This window comes from Triplophysa rosa, linkage group LG22 (genome assembly GCF_024868665.1).
Source record: "Triplophysa rosa linkage group LG22, Trosa_1v2, whole genome shotgun sequence".
NCBI lineage: Eukaryota > Metazoa > Chordata > Actinopteri > Cypriniformes > Nemacheilidae > Triplophysa > Triplophysa rosa.
Window position 1 is genome coordinate 9,824,994 of NC_079911.1, and position 15,902 is coordinate 9,840,895.

The 15,902-nt window shown below is 37.7% G+C and overlaps 3 protein-coding genes and 1 long non-coding RNA gene across 4 annotated transcripts; 2 read left to right on the forward strand and 2 right to left on the reverse strand.

Moving 5' to 3' along the window:
• Positions 1–288: 288 nt before the first annotated feature.
• On the reverse strand, positions 289–4,072 carry ponzr2 (plac8 onzin related protein 2). The gene is made up of 4 exons (XM_057320422.1): positions 3,919–4,072; positions 3,230–3,343; positions 2,918–3,072; positions 289–2,809 (listed from the first exon to the last, which is right to left on the reverse strand). The coding sequence occupies exons 2-4, from the start codon at positions 3,333–3,335 to the stop codon at positions 2,687–2,689; spliced, it is 384 nt and encodes a 127-aa protein (XP_057176405.1). The 5' UTR covers positions 3,336–3,343; positions 3,919–4,072; the 3' UTR covers positions 289–2,686.
• A 1,911-nt stretch (positions 4,073–5,983) lies between these two features.
• LOC130545721 (nucleomorphin-like) lies at positions 5,984–7,753 on the forward strand. Its single transcript, XM_057320421.1, has 2 exons — positions 5,984–6,649; positions 6,905–7,753. Exons 1-2 carry the CDS (start codon positions 6,352–6,354, stop codon positions 7,018–7,020), a joined length of 414 nt encoding a protein of 137 aa, XP_057176404.1. The 5' UTR covers positions 5,984–6,351; the 3' UTR covers positions 7,021–7,753.
• Positions 7,754–9,326: 1,573 nt separating this feature from the next.
• LOC130545724 (uncharacterized) lies at positions 9,327–11,699 on the forward strand. Its single transcript, XR_008961697.1, has 2 exons — positions 9,327–10,270; positions 10,800–11,699. It is a non-coding gene; the product is annotated as an uncharacterized LOC130545724 (long non-coding RNA).
• Positions 10,941–15,546, reverse strand: cldn7b (claudin 7b). The gene is made up of 4 exons (XM_057320420.1): positions 15,055–15,546; positions 12,782–12,946; positions 12,492–12,576; positions 10,941–12,303 (listed from the first exon to the last, which is right to left on the reverse strand). The coding sequence occupies exons 1-4, from the start codon at positions 15,275–15,277 to the stop codon at positions 12,147–12,149; spliced, it is 630 nt and encodes a 209-aa protein (XP_057176403.1). The 5' UTR covers positions 15,278–15,546; the 3' UTR covers positions 10,941–12,146.
• Positions 15,547–15,902: the final 356 nt, after the last annotated feature.

Here is a 15,902-nt window from a genome sequence, read left to right on the forward strand (position 1 = left end):
TTAAAATGTTTTTTATTGTAAAGGGACTTTTAAAGAGTGTTATTTTACCATGAAATACAAACTGTTGCATGTGATATAGAGAAACAATAATATTCATATAAGTTAACTGCATTGTTGTTACAAAGTAAAAAAATATCACATTGTGTTAGATGTGTTAATCTTTCAAATACGTACCTTATCAGTGGTTATCAGTGCCACTGCTGCCAAAAAGTAAACTTTGAACTGAAATCAAAATGGACTATTCTTATTTTTTTCATGTAATATTGCTGTTTTTATTTTAAAATATTTATTTGTGTGGGTTATTGCGTTTTAAATACATGTGCCCTCATAATCATCAAAATTATAAACTTAACCTCTGCCTTCAAACAACACACTTCTCTAAATGACATTTCTCGACCTATTTGCCAGGCCTCCAACTTCCACCAATCCCCAAAGGTCACAGTTCAGAAGAAAACTATCACAGCTTCCGTTTGCTGACTAAAAATAATGACAAGACCTGCTTCTTTTCATGTATTATTGCAGTTGCCTGTGATATGATTGCTACATATTAAAATGGAAACAAACTCAGATGCATAAAAAACAGAAGAGAAAATTAAAGGTGAATTGGAAACTTTTCAAAATAACATTGAAAAATAATAAATGTGCTGACAGATTTTCAATGTCTTATATAATGCTGATTGACATGAAGCTATTTACAGTACTTTAAAAACTAAACAATTCATAGAAATACTTAGCATGTGTGGAATTTAGGGAATATGTGGGGGCCAGAGGTATAGATTTCTTCTGGCCCATGAGAGAAACATGTTCACTTTCCTCTACTACACATTTATTTGAAGGCCAGGGGACTTACATTAATAACAATGATGTTGATATATGCATCCTGCCAACATGTGCCCATTGAGACTGCCAGAGAGCTTATTAGCTAATAAAACCATTTCAGACAATCTGCTTTATCAAACTGCCACACACCGAAACATTACTGTAACTGATGCAATGCAGTAAAAAAAAATCTTACCAGTGTTACTGTTCGGAAGAATTTTGAAATTCAAGATTTTTGCTATAAAGATACTGAAATGCAAATTACTCATTACAGGTGATGTCTCTACTTAAGTGTTATCCTTGCAGCATCTGAAGAATCATGACAAAATAAAATTGACTTGATTTATTTCAATACAACACATGACTAAAACAGATAAAGCATCACAAAAAAACATTGTGTTACAGTTTTTCTCGATTGCTAACACACAATTCATGAAACAATTCACCATTTTCTGACAACTATAAACACATTCTCAGAACAATACACCAACGTGTACAAACCCCACACACAAACAGCCTCATTTTGCAAAGGTTTAACCATGTTCTCATTCAGAAAACACAAACACACAATATAATGAACTGAAGTGTCAAGATGTAAACTCAAATTGCATACATTTGTCCATCAGTAAACATTCAGTGGCAAAACTGATGACACACCAATCAGAATCACAGGATAATATCAATAGGAGCACAGGTAATTGTGCATCCTAGAATCATCTAGGCTTTATTCTACTTACTGTAAACATAACGTGTAATTACAGTACACACTTTATATGAGAGAAATGTCACTATTCTGCATCCAGTAAACTGAATAGCACGTGTGCACCCTGAATCTATGATTGTCAAGTTTATTTGAAGCATTTTTTTACTTTACTTTTTTTTATTTGCAGAACTCAGAGACGACTACTTACAATTTTTTTTTGTCAGGAGTCCAAGAAATTGCTATCTTATCCTGTATCGATATTGGGCCAAAGGTGCATAGGATGCCATGTTTATTTATATATTTATGCAATTGTATTCTGCATTGTGTTGCATACCCAGTTTATATTGTTTTTTTGGTTTTTGAACTTTTCTTGTCTTGTCTATTTCATCTAAGATTACTTACCGTAACAGTAGTGTAATATTTTATTTTTTCCTAAAGCCCATTGTGGCATTTTGCTCTTTCTGCACTCTTTTATGTTGTAGATTGTTTTAGACACACATTACTATTTTCTTGAATAACAACAAAAGGTTTTAGTAACAGTGTTTTGAATTGATCTCACCAGTGTCTACTCTACAACTATGTTGTAGTGTGAGTATTTCTGTGGACTTGTGTGTCATGTTTGGGGGAAAAGTTTGAATGGTTTAGAGTGGAGAGCTTCATTTTGACCTGAAAATAGGATGTTGAGGGAATTGGGTGAGAAGTTATGGATTTGTGTTTAGAGTTTCTAGAAAAGGAGCCATAATTTCAAGAAATGTGTTTAAGCAATCGAGAAAAACTGTAATAGGCTATATAAAACCATTTATTCAAATAACTATTATACAACACAAACAGTGATTTAGAAGATAAAAGCCTTTCTAAATCTGGTTTTCTGTTGACACGTCTGCTCTTCATAAAAAAAATTCATTCAAATAACTATTTTACAAAACAAATACAACTTAAACATTGACACCGTGTCATTTTGTCCACATTGGATGCAACGCGGCGCGACGCGACAATCCCAATCCGGGTGTGGTGTCGCTTCGGTGTAGACACGGTAATTCCAAATATGTAAGCCTGAATAGATTAAATGGATGAAATCTCAGGTTTTCAGTTAGGCGAACACTTTTCTCTTCATAATGATTCTTACAGCATTAATAGTATATTTGTAATCGGCTTTGTAAGAGTTTAAAGATTCTTGGCACCGACGAGAGTGATTTGGATACTCCGAGCCTTCATTTCTCGTGACATCTGACACCAAACGCAGGCTGTGCAGAATGTGGCCACCAGACAGTCATTACACATAGTGCCCTGCAACAAGCACACATGGCAAATTATGGGGTAAATTGCCACTGTGTAAATCATTTCAAAATAACAATACTGAAAAGGTATTTAATTAAGAGGTTGGTGATTTCTAACCTTGATCCCGTAACGATTGCGCATTGAGACTCTCATGGACATAGTTATAGGTGGAACAATCCCACAAGAATCCAGCAGGGGGAGACATAAACACTCGCCAAGGCGTTTGGTTTTAATACAGGCGAAACACCAGAAACACCAGAAGCCAAAGCAGCCTGTTCACAGAGAATAGTATCGTTAAAATCATGATACCGATAGGTTTACTTGGGTACATAGTTGTATCCTATTTTACAAGCCACTGAGACACACAAGCAGACACATAGTACGTTGGAGATTTTAACTTAGTAGGCCTATTTTATGTGTATAACTTACATTCAGGCACATCATCACAGCAATCACAAATGCCTGACCCCCATTTATCGGATTCTCTGGAGACCATAAGAGGTTGTGGCTGCGTGATTACCATTGTGTTTGACATGTTTACAGCTAAAAAAAAAAAAAGAAAAACAAACAAAGACCTGATGTGATTACAGCACAACAAACGGTCTAGTGATTAGCTGTATGGTTTATCATTTTAACCAATTAGAAAGGGTAAAACATTAAAATAAGGGTGTGTTTGTTAATATCAGTTAATGCATTAGCTAAAATGATCCAGCAATGAGAAATATGCCTAGTTTCTCAGCATTTATTAATTTTTGTTAATAGTTAATGCCAATACAATAGTTCATGTTAGTTCAGTGTGTGCATTAATAAACTCATGTTAACTTAATGTAACTTGATGTAGAACATGAGTTAAGATTAATAAATGCTGTAGAAGTATTGTTCATTGTTAGTTCATATTAGCTAATGCATTAACTAATGTTAACAAATACAACATTATGTATAGTTTTACTGAATAGAATCTCACAAATCATTTGAAATTTGGATATTGGAATAATAAAAAAGTATCAGTGAATAATATTTATATGCTAAAACAAAAGGCCATTATCATCCTAAAATAACAGGTAAGAGTTATATAAAAACACCGTTTAGATCTTGAATGTGTGTGTAGATACACTCACCCTGTGTGTTGTCGGGGTGTGGGAGATGTTTCAACTCTAAAGAAGCAGGCGTTTGTAATCCTGCGATCACAATCTTGCTTTTATACTGTCAGGTGATGACAGACAAAAATAAATGATCTTCCTAGGCACAACGAACTTGAAAACCTCCTTAACCTGTTAGACCCGAACACAGCAACATCCTTCATGTCAAACACACCAAATGAAGTGTAGGTCAAGACTGCATTGGTTTAAAAGCACCCTTGTAGAAAATTCTGCCACATTGTGATTACCTGACTTGGTATTCATTGAGAACACATGTGGCTCTTTATCAATTAACTCCATTCAACTCAGTGTTCAGGCGCCGTTTCAGAAAGGAGGTTTAATGAAAACTCTTGAGTATATTAACCTTGAAATAAGTGTAACTGGGTTTTTCGTTACAGAATGCGGGGTATGTCAAAAGAGAGGTAACTTAGGCCTTGTCCACACGAAAACGGTTATTTTCAATACCGCCGTTTTTTCTATGCGGTTTTTGGCCATTCGTCCACACGCAAGCGCAGTACACGTCACTGAAACCAAGCTTTTTTTGAAAACTCCTGCCAAGGTGAAGATTTTTAGAAACTCGGGTTTCAGTGAGTGAAAGAGGAGATTGATGAAACCGGTATGACGTTGGAATGCGTGCCCCTACCTCCTGTGTCTGACGTCAGATTCCAGGCTTCTGATTGGCCAACACGGGTTTATGGTTAGGGTTATATCGCCACCTGTTGGTTTGGCATGCATTTGACAGCGCTTTATAGAGGGTATGCATTGACGTCACTTTCCCACGTGAACACGCCGGGACACGCTCCCTTGAGTGGTAAAACTAAGGCAAAATGGCTGTATTCAATAGGAGGAACAAAAAAAACGGGACTAAAACACGCGATTATTTGCTGAAACTACAAGCAGCTGGACGTACAACTACCTCATGAATTACAAAGGAATCATGTCTTAGACACTGAAATGTTGCGCGGAATTGCGTTTAACGATATTGTAACCATTCATTTTGCCCAAGTTTTACCACTCAAGCAGGCGCGTTCCGGCTCACGTGGGAAAGTGACGACATGTGCATACCCTCTATAGCGTGTTTTTGCGTTTTCGTGTGGATGGGGGCTTTTTTAAACGAGGAAGGAAAAACTATAAAAATACCCGTGTACTTGTGGACTAGGCCTTATACCCAGAGTCAGTTACCATGATATTTTAACTTCACTGTGCATTCATAGCTTTAGGGAAAGGGGGAAAGTGTGGAAATGATTGATCACAAAGCAATTACCTGAAGTATGAAATATTGCTTTAGAGATTTAGAAAGTGCAACATCCGAACAAATAGAGCTAACATTCTTTACATTTCAATCTCATTATATTAAGAGAAATTATTCATTTAAACTCAAACAATGATTATAGCATCAGAGTTTTAAGGACAAGGATATAATCTTATAACTGTTCTCTAGTCAGTTATGAGACATCTGACGTTACAGCATCTATTAAACATTTTACTTAAGTGCCACTTATGAAATGTATATTAATGACAGACTTGGTGAGGCAAGTTATTTTTATTTGTCACAATGTTTCAAAGCAGCTTTGCTGAAAATCACATTGTGTCTTAATTGTCTTTGAGTCCCTGTTTAGCAATTGAGTGAAACCAAGGTATGCCCAGATTCTCATCTGCAATTTATGATAAAGTTGCCTGTCAACAAGATGTGTCAAGACTTTGTTTTGAAAGTTACCATGGTCCTATAAGGAAATACCTTAACTATAAGGCGGAAAAAACATTATATAATGACCATAATTATATAAAAACTTTAATCTCATATCATGCTCTGTAAATAAAATATTTCTATTATCTCTAGTCTCATTCTGGCATTTAGCTACTGCACCTATTGGACACTTCAACTTCATTGGTTTTGAATGATGTATTTATTGCAAGCATGAACTAAAGCAGATGTGGACTGTCCCCTTCAGTAATCTCGGTGAGGATTATTTATTTGGTACCAGGATTAAAGTTGGTAAACCTTTTTTCGCTCGAGACTCAAGAGTTATGACGTAAGGGGGTGTAGCGCTGCATGGGATATCCCCGAGTTATCACGAAATGCCCTTCTGGGACGTACACAGAAAAAGATCACTAAAGATTTATGTGTCGCGGTGTTTATCCGAACAGATCACACTTATTTCTATTTAGCTGAGTGTGTGAAGGACTATTGTTCCTATTGTTCTCAGACGATTTGTTCTTATACCGCATCCTGAAAGATACAGGACACGACGGTCATTACTGAGGGATGCTGCTACAACGCGTTGTTTCCGGTGTATCACTCCAGATACAAAAAACATTTTTCACTCTAACAATTGGTCACGTATAGACCAAAAATCACATTCTTGATACCGGTGGGGTTTTCTCCGTTTTGTCGCGATCCGTCTCTTCTGAATGCTGTACTGTTGCGGAGGCAGGGAGAAGGGGGGGAAGGATCACACGGGCGCGGAGGAGGCGTTGATGAGCAGCGGGGTAACGGAGACCGACACTCCGGCCGCAGGGATGTTGGAGATAGCGGACATGCCCGAGCTACTGCCTCCTTCCGGACAGCTTGAAGAGAGCCCCCGTGGATCCGCGTGTAATGTGGAGGATTTGCAAGGAGAGTTCAAGGACCGCTTGAGCCACGACTCTCCCCAGAGAAGGTTAGGCCAGAGGGCCCCCAAACTCGGACAGATCGGACGGTCGAAAAGAGGTTAGCTGCCTATTGTTATTCCGTTTGCCTTATTGTCTGATTTATTACCTCAAACAAGCACTTTTGCACTAATCATTATTTAATTATTTTAGTAGGCATGTCACTTTAATTAGTAATATCAATGACAATTTACAGATTGCTAACATAAGAGTTTTTTTTCTATAAAAGTACCTACATTGTGATGTAGGCTAACGCAAAAACTAAAAGCATAACCTAGTTTTTGACTCTGGATAAAGTTTGTGAACTTTACTTTAGTTGTTATAGAGGACGAAGATTTGGACGACGTCCTGAACAACAACAACAACAACAACAACAACAACAACAACAACAACGGAGCGCTATCTGTGCCTCCCAGCAATGCGCCATCCTGAGCCTCCAGTAGTCTTAAAATGCTGGAGCCATTCTTGAAATCTGCCACGGGTCAGTGGGGACACTTTCAAGTAGAAGAAAAGAAAGACACCCATCAGATTCACACGAGATCTGCATTCGTTTCAGCTGTAGTTTACTAGTCCCTGTGCATGGCAGCAGCAGTCACAACAGGTCACGCAGGTGATTTATTGCGTTGTAGCTTCTTTGGTAGACCAGAGCTGGGTAGGCCTATTACATATGCCTCTCAGAAGGAGAAAAGCTCATAGTCTAATTAATTTCAGACCAAAAGCAAAGACCAGCAAAGTAGACACTGTAAATACAGGAGATATGCTGTTATGAATGTGTGTTCTTTCACGTTTGGGATATTCGCCTATATAAACAACAAGAAAAATATAGGCCTACAATGTTGTACTGTGTGTCTCAAGATTTGCTACTTCTCTAGAGGCCTTGCATCTCAAGCTTATGATGTTTACACTCTTTTTTGCCTTGTGACATGTTGCATGATGCATTATGTTGTTATCAATTCAAATTGCTATGCACATGCTTGATTATTGCCATGATACAATGTACTCTCAAATAAAACATTATTTTATCAGACATGCTACATTAAATGTCTGATAAACAAAATTAGAGTGCTAATTTTTGACACAGATGGACAATTTATACTTTTATGATTGATTTACATTTGCAGTATAGAACAGGAAATTAAATCCACACATGTCAATAAATCACACAAACCTGAGACAGTAGTCAAATTTCTTTATTATTATCAGATTGTACAGGTTATATTGAATTATTAATATTTTAATGTAATTAATAATACTTAAGATGATGGGGATGATATTTTATGGGCTAATTTGATTCATTTTATTGCAAACGTGCAACACATTAAACATACTTGCAATGTAAAATGAAATTCCCCTTTCTTTCTGGGGAAAAAATATCCCCCCTAGGACTCTAGTGAATGAAAACATGAATGAAACATGTCAAAATCAAACTTTTTTCTTTTTTTCGACACTGAATCTAATAACACACGTTTTACTGGTCAATCTCAGAAAACTATTTTTTTCAAGATTTAGAGAGTTTTAGCATAAAATTATTAAATACATGAAATAAAGCCACATGGCGAACATGCTAATAACATGCAGGACATTGAACAAATTGTAGTGATTTGCAAATTTTTTTTTATAAACAAATAACTTTTAAAGGGGTACTGCAATGATGTGTCATGCATTCTGACTTCTTTACAATGTTAAACGTGCTGTCTTCTCATGCTTAACATGGTCAACTTGTCAAAAAACGAGTTGGGTGTATTACTAGTATTTCTGTGCTCGATACACTCCCCCAGCGATCGTACAGGTTTCGGAAAGTTTTTTCGAACATATAAAACTGTTTCGTAACAATTTTTCTTAGTCCCTTATTGGACAATTCTCCCGGAAAAGCACGCGACACGCCCACGCGGCAGCAAGGAGAGCAGGAGAAGGAGCATGCGCAGATGTCACTTTCACTTATGTGCAGGAGAGAGAGAGAGAGAGAGAGAGAGAGAGAGAGAGAGAGAGAGAGAGAGAGAGGAGAGAGCATACGTTCGTGAAGTTCAGGTGTTTGTTTGTTCACTGCATTTGGGTGATGAATGTTATATAAACGGTGGATATAACGCCGGATTTGGAGATCGTTTGAAACTGATATATGGAGCCGTCCCAGCGCTAAAAGATGCCGGACATGAACCGCATGCGGTGAGTGAAACTGATGTCTGTGTTTTGTTGGCAATGTGCTTTAGGTCAGCCTACCTCCCCCCGCACGCGCTGTATGATTTCGGAAATACTCTTATAGCTGTATCTATCTTTTATAAATGTGATCAAACTAAATACTCTTCGAAGATACGAAGTATGCAATACTACTCTATAGGTACTCAAGATTAATATGAGATTGGCAGAAACCGCATATGTTAGGGTCGCTTTAAGAAAAAAAAATAGGTAACAGGACTGTATGTTGAGATTGACCCTCTCCAGTCATAGCTATATATAATATCATACAATATACAATTTTATTAACATGGCCTTCAGAAGACCAAGATTATGAAAGTTTTTGCTCTAAAAATGTTTTATGGAACATTTTAAGGTTTGCTGAGGTGAGGGTGTGTTAGGGCAGGGCCGGTTCTAAACATTTGGAGGCCCTAGGCAAAATTATTTTGGAGGCCCCTCACAGCACCGAACCCCCCCATCCCTCCACCTTTTGGAATAAATGAAGTATTTTATTACACTGTAAAAATATACCAATTGCACAAAAATCTAATTTAAGGGCAGCCGATATTTATTTTTGTGTTGTTTTTTTCAACAATTTTACAGTAACACGGCCATCACTTTTCCACTCTTTTGGATGAGTTTAGCCTACTGTATATAGGGCTTTAAAATGGCCTTAAAAATTCAGTCAGCTGCAGAAAAGTGTTTATTCTCTTTATAGCCTACATTCAGAGACTGGACCGATGGACTATAACTTGGCTGGTGGACAAGTGTATAGGGATACTGTAGGTGTGTTCCAATTCAAAAGAAAGAATTACAGACTATTTAGGCCAAAGTAGGGGTTGACAAAATCAGGTACAGTGGGTTATTTAACAGTCCAGTAGCATTTTAACAAAGAAATAATGTTGAAATGAAACACTGCTTTTCACTGTATGAATTAAATAAACACACTGATTTAAAATAAAGATACAGAACTTCTTTAGTCAAGAGCACTTCATGATTTTGTATTTTGTTGGTTTATTAAAATTGACGACAAAAAACAGCAGCAGGTTTTTAGTCTACAGTATATGTAAGGGATAATGTAAAGCAGCCGGAGAATATAAGCCTCGGCAGTGTGATCAGGACACGACGCGAAGCAAAGGGTCTTCTTGTATCACACTGAAGGGGTTTGTTGTTCCGCTATAACAACAGTCACGTTAATTCACTGATCTGATATAGTGATACATATCCGACTGTTCACTTTCACTTAAAACATAACGGACTGTTTTCATGTGTTTTTGACATCAACACATCTCAACACCCATTGACTACCATAGTAGGAAAAAACAATGGTTGTCAAAAGTACCCCAGAACCATTTGCTGTCCTACATTCCTCAAAAAAATGATAAAGTTTTTTTCCTACAATGGGAGTCAATGGGTGTTGAGATCTGTTTGGTTATAAGCATTATTCCAAATATCTTTCTCTGTGTTCCTCAGAACAAAGAAATTTATACACATTTGGAACAACTCGAAGGTAAGTAGGCTAAATGATGACAGAATTTTCATTTTTGGGTGAAGAATCACTTTAATGTGCAGGGCACTTCGCTTAGTAATAAAATGTATTTTGAAGTTACTATTTACGCCTTTTTTTAAACATATAATGGCCTGGGTAGTGGGGACAGAAATGGCACCCATTCCGTAGAACGAATTAAAGTACTGACTGAAAGTAGATACACTAGCAACAAATAAGCAGTGGATGGCAGCAGAGAGCAAAACACGCTTACAGAACAAACATTTGAGTAAAAAGTACCCAGAATTCTTCTTTAGACAACCGCCCATCCTCTGTAAACTTTATTAATGACGTTAAGAAATTAACTAAGCCCTTGACCAAAACCACCTTATCGTTGGTTAAAAGGTAGGCGGTTCATGTAACGTTATATGCATAGCATGCCCTGCATGTACACTTGCAACACCTAAATTGATTGAAACAATTTATATGAAACACCAAGATAATTCCCAGCTTGTACATTTCTCTGTATCTTTTTACTTTATTCCCCCTTTAGGATTATTTACGTTGGGTCGTGTTTGCAGAGATGGCCAGAACATGCAAATTATGCAGGCACAGCAAGTCAAGATACCATTCTACTGGCCGAGGTATTTGCAAATCATTGACATGAACTAACATACAACACAGAAAGGGAAAGTCTCATTTAAAAAACGTTTATTTACATAAAATGTTAATTCTGCGAACTTTGACAAAAAACTTAAAAGTTAAATATTTGCATGAGCTCATCACGGTTATAATATGACTATTCTAAATAGACTGACAGCAACCCACCTCAAGTGGTCCAAACGCAAAGACCAAAGCAAATATTAAATTCAAGAAGTGTGACCAGGGTCATACAGGTTTGTTTTTCCTCTCTCACATTGGCTACAGAACAGACTGGACATGCAGGAACACAAAAAAAGACTCTTCGCCTCCATGACTCCTGGTTTGTAACAAGCAGAGATAAAACAGCAAATTTACATGCATTTACAGCTTTTTTTCTCCTGACCAATGAACAAAATGAGTAGTCTGAGTGTAACAGGAATGACATTGGGGAGCTGACAAAAGACAAAATGTGGCAAAGTTTCACTTTACAAACATAAGAGCCATTTCTTTCACTTTATAACAGTTCAGAGTTCAAGTGTTGATCAAGTTCCTCAGTGAAAGAAACATGTAAATAGTAGACTATTTTGTGCTTCAAAGACAGTACTGTATCTCTAGCCTAAACTAACCATCAACAAGTGCCCCACCCTCTATTGTAATTTGCTTTTTCTTCATTATGTTGGAATTGTAGTACCACAAGATTTACCTTGCTTGTAACAGAAAGAACTGTCAAGATTTGTGCTTTTAAGAATCGTTCTCAGTCATGTTATGAATTTTATCATTAGCTTAGTTTCCCTTGATTTTTGTTTGGAACCAGCAAAACAAATGTTGAAAGCAAAGTCAGGACATGGCTTTACAGCAGCCTTTTTGTAACTAAGGGGCATGGAGTGATGATTTGTCCTAGATAGTGCCTTCTTTCATGATCACTAAATTGGGCAGTTTTATGAAATAAGGAACACACTGTAAAAGAACCACCCTTCCTTGTATAAGTAACAGAAAATGTACAATAGAAGTAACTAACTAAATGGTGCTTATCAAAAGTAAGAAAAGAGTTGTGCCTCTTTATCTGAGGTGGGCTGCTGTATCAGAGCATCAGTAAAAGTCGCCCCAGAACAGCGATTTGACCTGTTTGTTTGATCACGAGCCTACTTTCAAATTACAACAAAACCATATAAAACAGTTCTCAAGTCAGCTGACCAGGGAAACTTTCACCAGCAATCTTCTTTACGGTCTTCTCCAGTTTGTGAATGACTGATGGGACTCAAACGTACTCCTTGCTGCTGCTAGGGGGTCCGGAGGACTTGGGGTATCTGGGAGATGATTTACCCTTCGGGCATGAGGCTGCCAACATGATCCCACCCATGACGTCCAGGAAGGCACCTGCCCAGGTGATGAAAATGGCAGAGCCGAACTCGTACCTTTAGAAATATTATAATTTAATTGAGAACGAAAGCACAATTTTGGTGCAAAACACATTTTATCAGGCTTTGACTTCCATCTTTGTGTTAAATCAATACAAGGAAGAGAACTAAATAAAGAGAAGTTAAAGGAACGGACAATGATTAAACGTGGTACGGATGTGGTTTGCAGCCGCATACTGACTTACTTGGTATTGACGGGTGTGAAGGGGTTGTAGAAGTCTTTGACAATTTGATTCGTAAACCAGCCACAGGCAATAATACTACATAGAGCTGAGAAGAAACAGAGATATTTCTAAAGTTATTTCTTGAAAAACACGCTATCCGTCTAAGTTACATTTTGTGCAGATCCTAGCATGCTTTGGATATTTTAACGTGATGGAAGTTTTTTGTAGCTTGACAATTAAAACTAAATCAGAGAATGTCAAACTTTTTCCACAAAAGAAAAACAATTAACCTGGTATAAAAGCAAAATTACCTCCAATTAAAATGATTATGCCGCCTGTCATGGCAATGCGAGCCCTTTTAGCCTTGTCATCACCGGCACAGTTTGTGCATTTCATGCCCATGCTGGCCACACCCAGTCCCATTACAGTGAGAATGATCCCTACAACCATCAGGGCACGAGTTGCCTGGAGAGCGCCTGAAATGTGGGGGAGGGGAGAGAGAAAAAGAGATCAATATTTTAAGCAAGTGACATTCTATTCATCACAACTCATAATAATTTCTTAACATGGGAAAGTAAACACCAGTTGATTTCATTAAACAAAAACAGATTGTTCATCTACTGTACCGCGGTTAAAGCGAGTTCAGCACAAAAGATATGCGTTGCAACACAGTTCAGTTGTTTACAATACAGCCGAATCAAAAGTTTAAGTACAGAAGAAAGGCCTTGGAAACGGCCCAATTCTCTACAGGCTTTTGTTGCGCCCTGTGATTCACCAGTAAAGCCCTTCCCCCTCTACACCTGCAGTCAGGTGCAACAGACCGGTTCCAACCGGAAGCCTCCTTTGAGAGCGGGTAAGATTGTACACATGTGGGCAGCAGTTTGCCCTTTAGCTCCATAGAAAAGGAACCGGTTTGACCAGCTACAGGAGGGAGTATACAAGTTCGGTTTCAGTGTAACAATCTAGGTACATTTTATTTGGCCTGTGGGATTGGCTTGATTCGGCTTTAATTTCAAACCACTTTAACACAAGGTAAAACAACCCAATTGTTTATTAAGTTGCTAAACTTACAAAGCTACTAAAAACTACAGTCAAGCACATAGGCTACTAAACACATTTAACAGGAAATACAAAATGACTTCTGCTAATCTTGTCACGGCACTTATCTACACAAACAATACTACAACTAAATATCACCAAGTAGCAAAAGGTCTTGTTTGCATGAGATATAAAATGAAAACACACACTGATAAGAGTTGGTTTTACACAACTCTTATCAAAGCCACAGATATGGTAGCAGATTTAATGACTTAAGCACATTTTAACACATTCATAAACGCAATGGAAATAAATCATTATGATCAAAAAGTTGCATGAGAGCGAGAGTTTGGGACAAAGTAACGAAACATCACCGAAAGTGTTCGCACACAGACTGTCTTTTTTAAAAACAAACAGTGAACGCTTCTGTTTTTAAAGTGCACTTTTGTCTGTTTTAACAAGGTGTTGGCAAAACACCTGAGTGATTCAAAGACAATCGACCCTTCCCCCTACAGGTACAGAAGCACAAAGTTTCCGCGCGAGAAGGAAGGGTGGGAGTCACATCCGTAGAATCATTCCTTGAAGTAAAAGCGTAACCCAAGCGTATCACCCGTTAAAAACGTCAGTCTAACGTTTATCTTGGTTGCAAAGTTTACTCTAATCTTAAATATATTCACATTTTTAAAGGCTTGCCATTTTAAATAAATGTGACCAGGCTTGCAGGTATATTTGAAAACATTTACTGCGTTTATTCACACATTCCCTTTGGGCCTCTGTTCTTTTGAGCGTCTGTTGACCCCGAAACAAAAGAAATCATTATCTAACATCTCCCAGCTCTGCAGGAATATCTGTGTATCTATTTATTATGACAACAAACATTCTTTTAAATGTAATAAGATAATTATCATAATGCATTTTGTATTCACGCAAAACAAAAACAATGATTTATTTTTAAAAAATGCACGGAATACAGGTGCTTGTCTCCGGTAACCTGAGACAAGTAGGGTGAGTATAGGGCGTGGACAACGTTTTGTGTGCTTTGTGTGTACCTTAGTCTGAAACAAGACTTTGCCATTTTACCGCCATACTGTTAAATATGATATTTACCGCCTTACTGTTAGATATGACATATATATATATTTTTATGTAGGTGATGTAAGTGTTTCAAAATAGCAATTCTGGTTAAAATACAACAGGTTACAGGCGTAGGATCAATTTTAATAACCCAGCTCACATAGGTATACGACACACTGGTAATAAATGATATTGGTATGGCACCAAAACACACTAAAATATTCGTATCATTATCACCACCGTGTGAAGAAAGCGACTGTATTTCACTATGGAAGGCAGAACGCGCGTGCGCGCTCCCGGTATATCACTTTCCTAAGCAACGGCTTTAACAAGTTCACCAGGTTACCGCAACTCGTATTATAAAAATTCTTAGGACGGCTTTATGAAGTTAACGACGTGTTGGGAGAATAATAGGGCAAACTGACTTTAATAGATCTTTTTCTTTGTAAAAGAATGTGTGTTTCGCACTTACTGTCGAGTTGAAGGATGGAGTCATACACCTTGCACTGCATTTGTCCGGTGCTTTGAAAAGCGCAAGACATCCAAAGGCCTTGATACATCGCCACCGCTGTGATGATATTGTCTCCAACGTAGGCAGACATCTTCCATTGAGGCATGATCGTGCCAATTATGAGCCCAATCAACCCAAGTAGAGATAGAGTAAAGCCAAGCAGCTGCATTCCTTTATTTGCCATCTTCTAAACTTTCAAGATCAACTAGCCCCTATAACCGTATCTTTCTGATATTCGAAAACGAGTTAAACGACGAAATATTGCTCCAAAAGTCTGTTTGGTTTCCGTAATCCCCGACTTTGAATAAAATGCGTCCGAAAATGTTATTTAAAAGAGCTAAAAACGAGTAAAAAGGTAGCGTATATTTTAAAAGATCCGTTAAGAACGCCGTGCACGCAGTCACACGGACACCTGTTGAGGGAAGCCGAACCTTGAAAATGAAACGAGCTTCTGATTTGAGCTTTAAAAGTCTCGTCCTCTTTATGGGCGGAGACATTTTCAGTTTCGTCTTTGACGAGTTTTCAAGTGGAGTGGGGGGTTTCGTGACGACATTGAGTATGAGTAACGTTACTGATGGTGACGAAGTGATGCTCATACCTTATCTATTTTTGATACATACACTTTAAATACCCCCTGCACCAATCTTTCGAAATGTTGAGGTGTGATGTGACACCACATAATTTGTAAAATAATTGTCGCTAATTTAGGAAATAAACTTGTAATCTGTATCTAATTTGAACAATTTAAGGAAGATTGAGGCTTAAAGGGATACCTCACTCAAAAATGAAAATTCTGTCACAATTTACTC

Excerpts from the sequence above, each read along its gene's own strand:
- ponzr2 (XM_057320422.1), bottom strand. The coding sequence starts at position 3,335 with ATGTCAAACACAATGGTAATCACGCAGCCACAACCTCTTATGGTCTCC. Across the intron at positions 3,073-3,229 it reads CTGTGATGATGTGCCTGAAT|GCTGCTTTGGCTTCTGGTGT; the intron begins GTAAGTTATACA and ends CTCTGTGAACAG. Across the intron at positions 2,810-2,917 it reads GCAATCGTTACGGGATCAAG|GGCACTATGTGTAATGACTG; the intron begins GTTAGAAATCAC and ends TGCTTGTTGCAG.
- LOC130545721 (XM_057320421.1), top strand. The coding sequence starts at position 6,352 with ATGCTGTACTGTTGCGGAGGCAGGGAGAAGGGGGGGAAGGATCACACG. Across the intron at positions 6,650-6,904 it reads GATCGGACGGTCGAAAAGAG|TTGTTATAGAGGACGAAGAT; the intron begins GTTAGCTGCCTA and ends ACTTTACTTTAG.
- cldn7b (XM_057320420.1), bottom strand. The coding sequence starts at position 15,277 with ATGGCAAATAAAGGAATGCAGCTGCTTGGCTTTACTCTATCTCTACTT. Across the intron at positions 12,947-15,054 it reads CTCCATCCTTCAACTCGACA|GCGCTCTCCAGGCAACTCGT; the intron begins GTAAGTGCGAAA and ends CCCACATTTCAG. Across the intron at positions 12,577-12,781 it reads CATAATCATTTTAATTGGAG|CTCTATGTAGTATTATTGCC; the intron begins GTAATTTTGCTT and ends GTTTCTTCTCAG.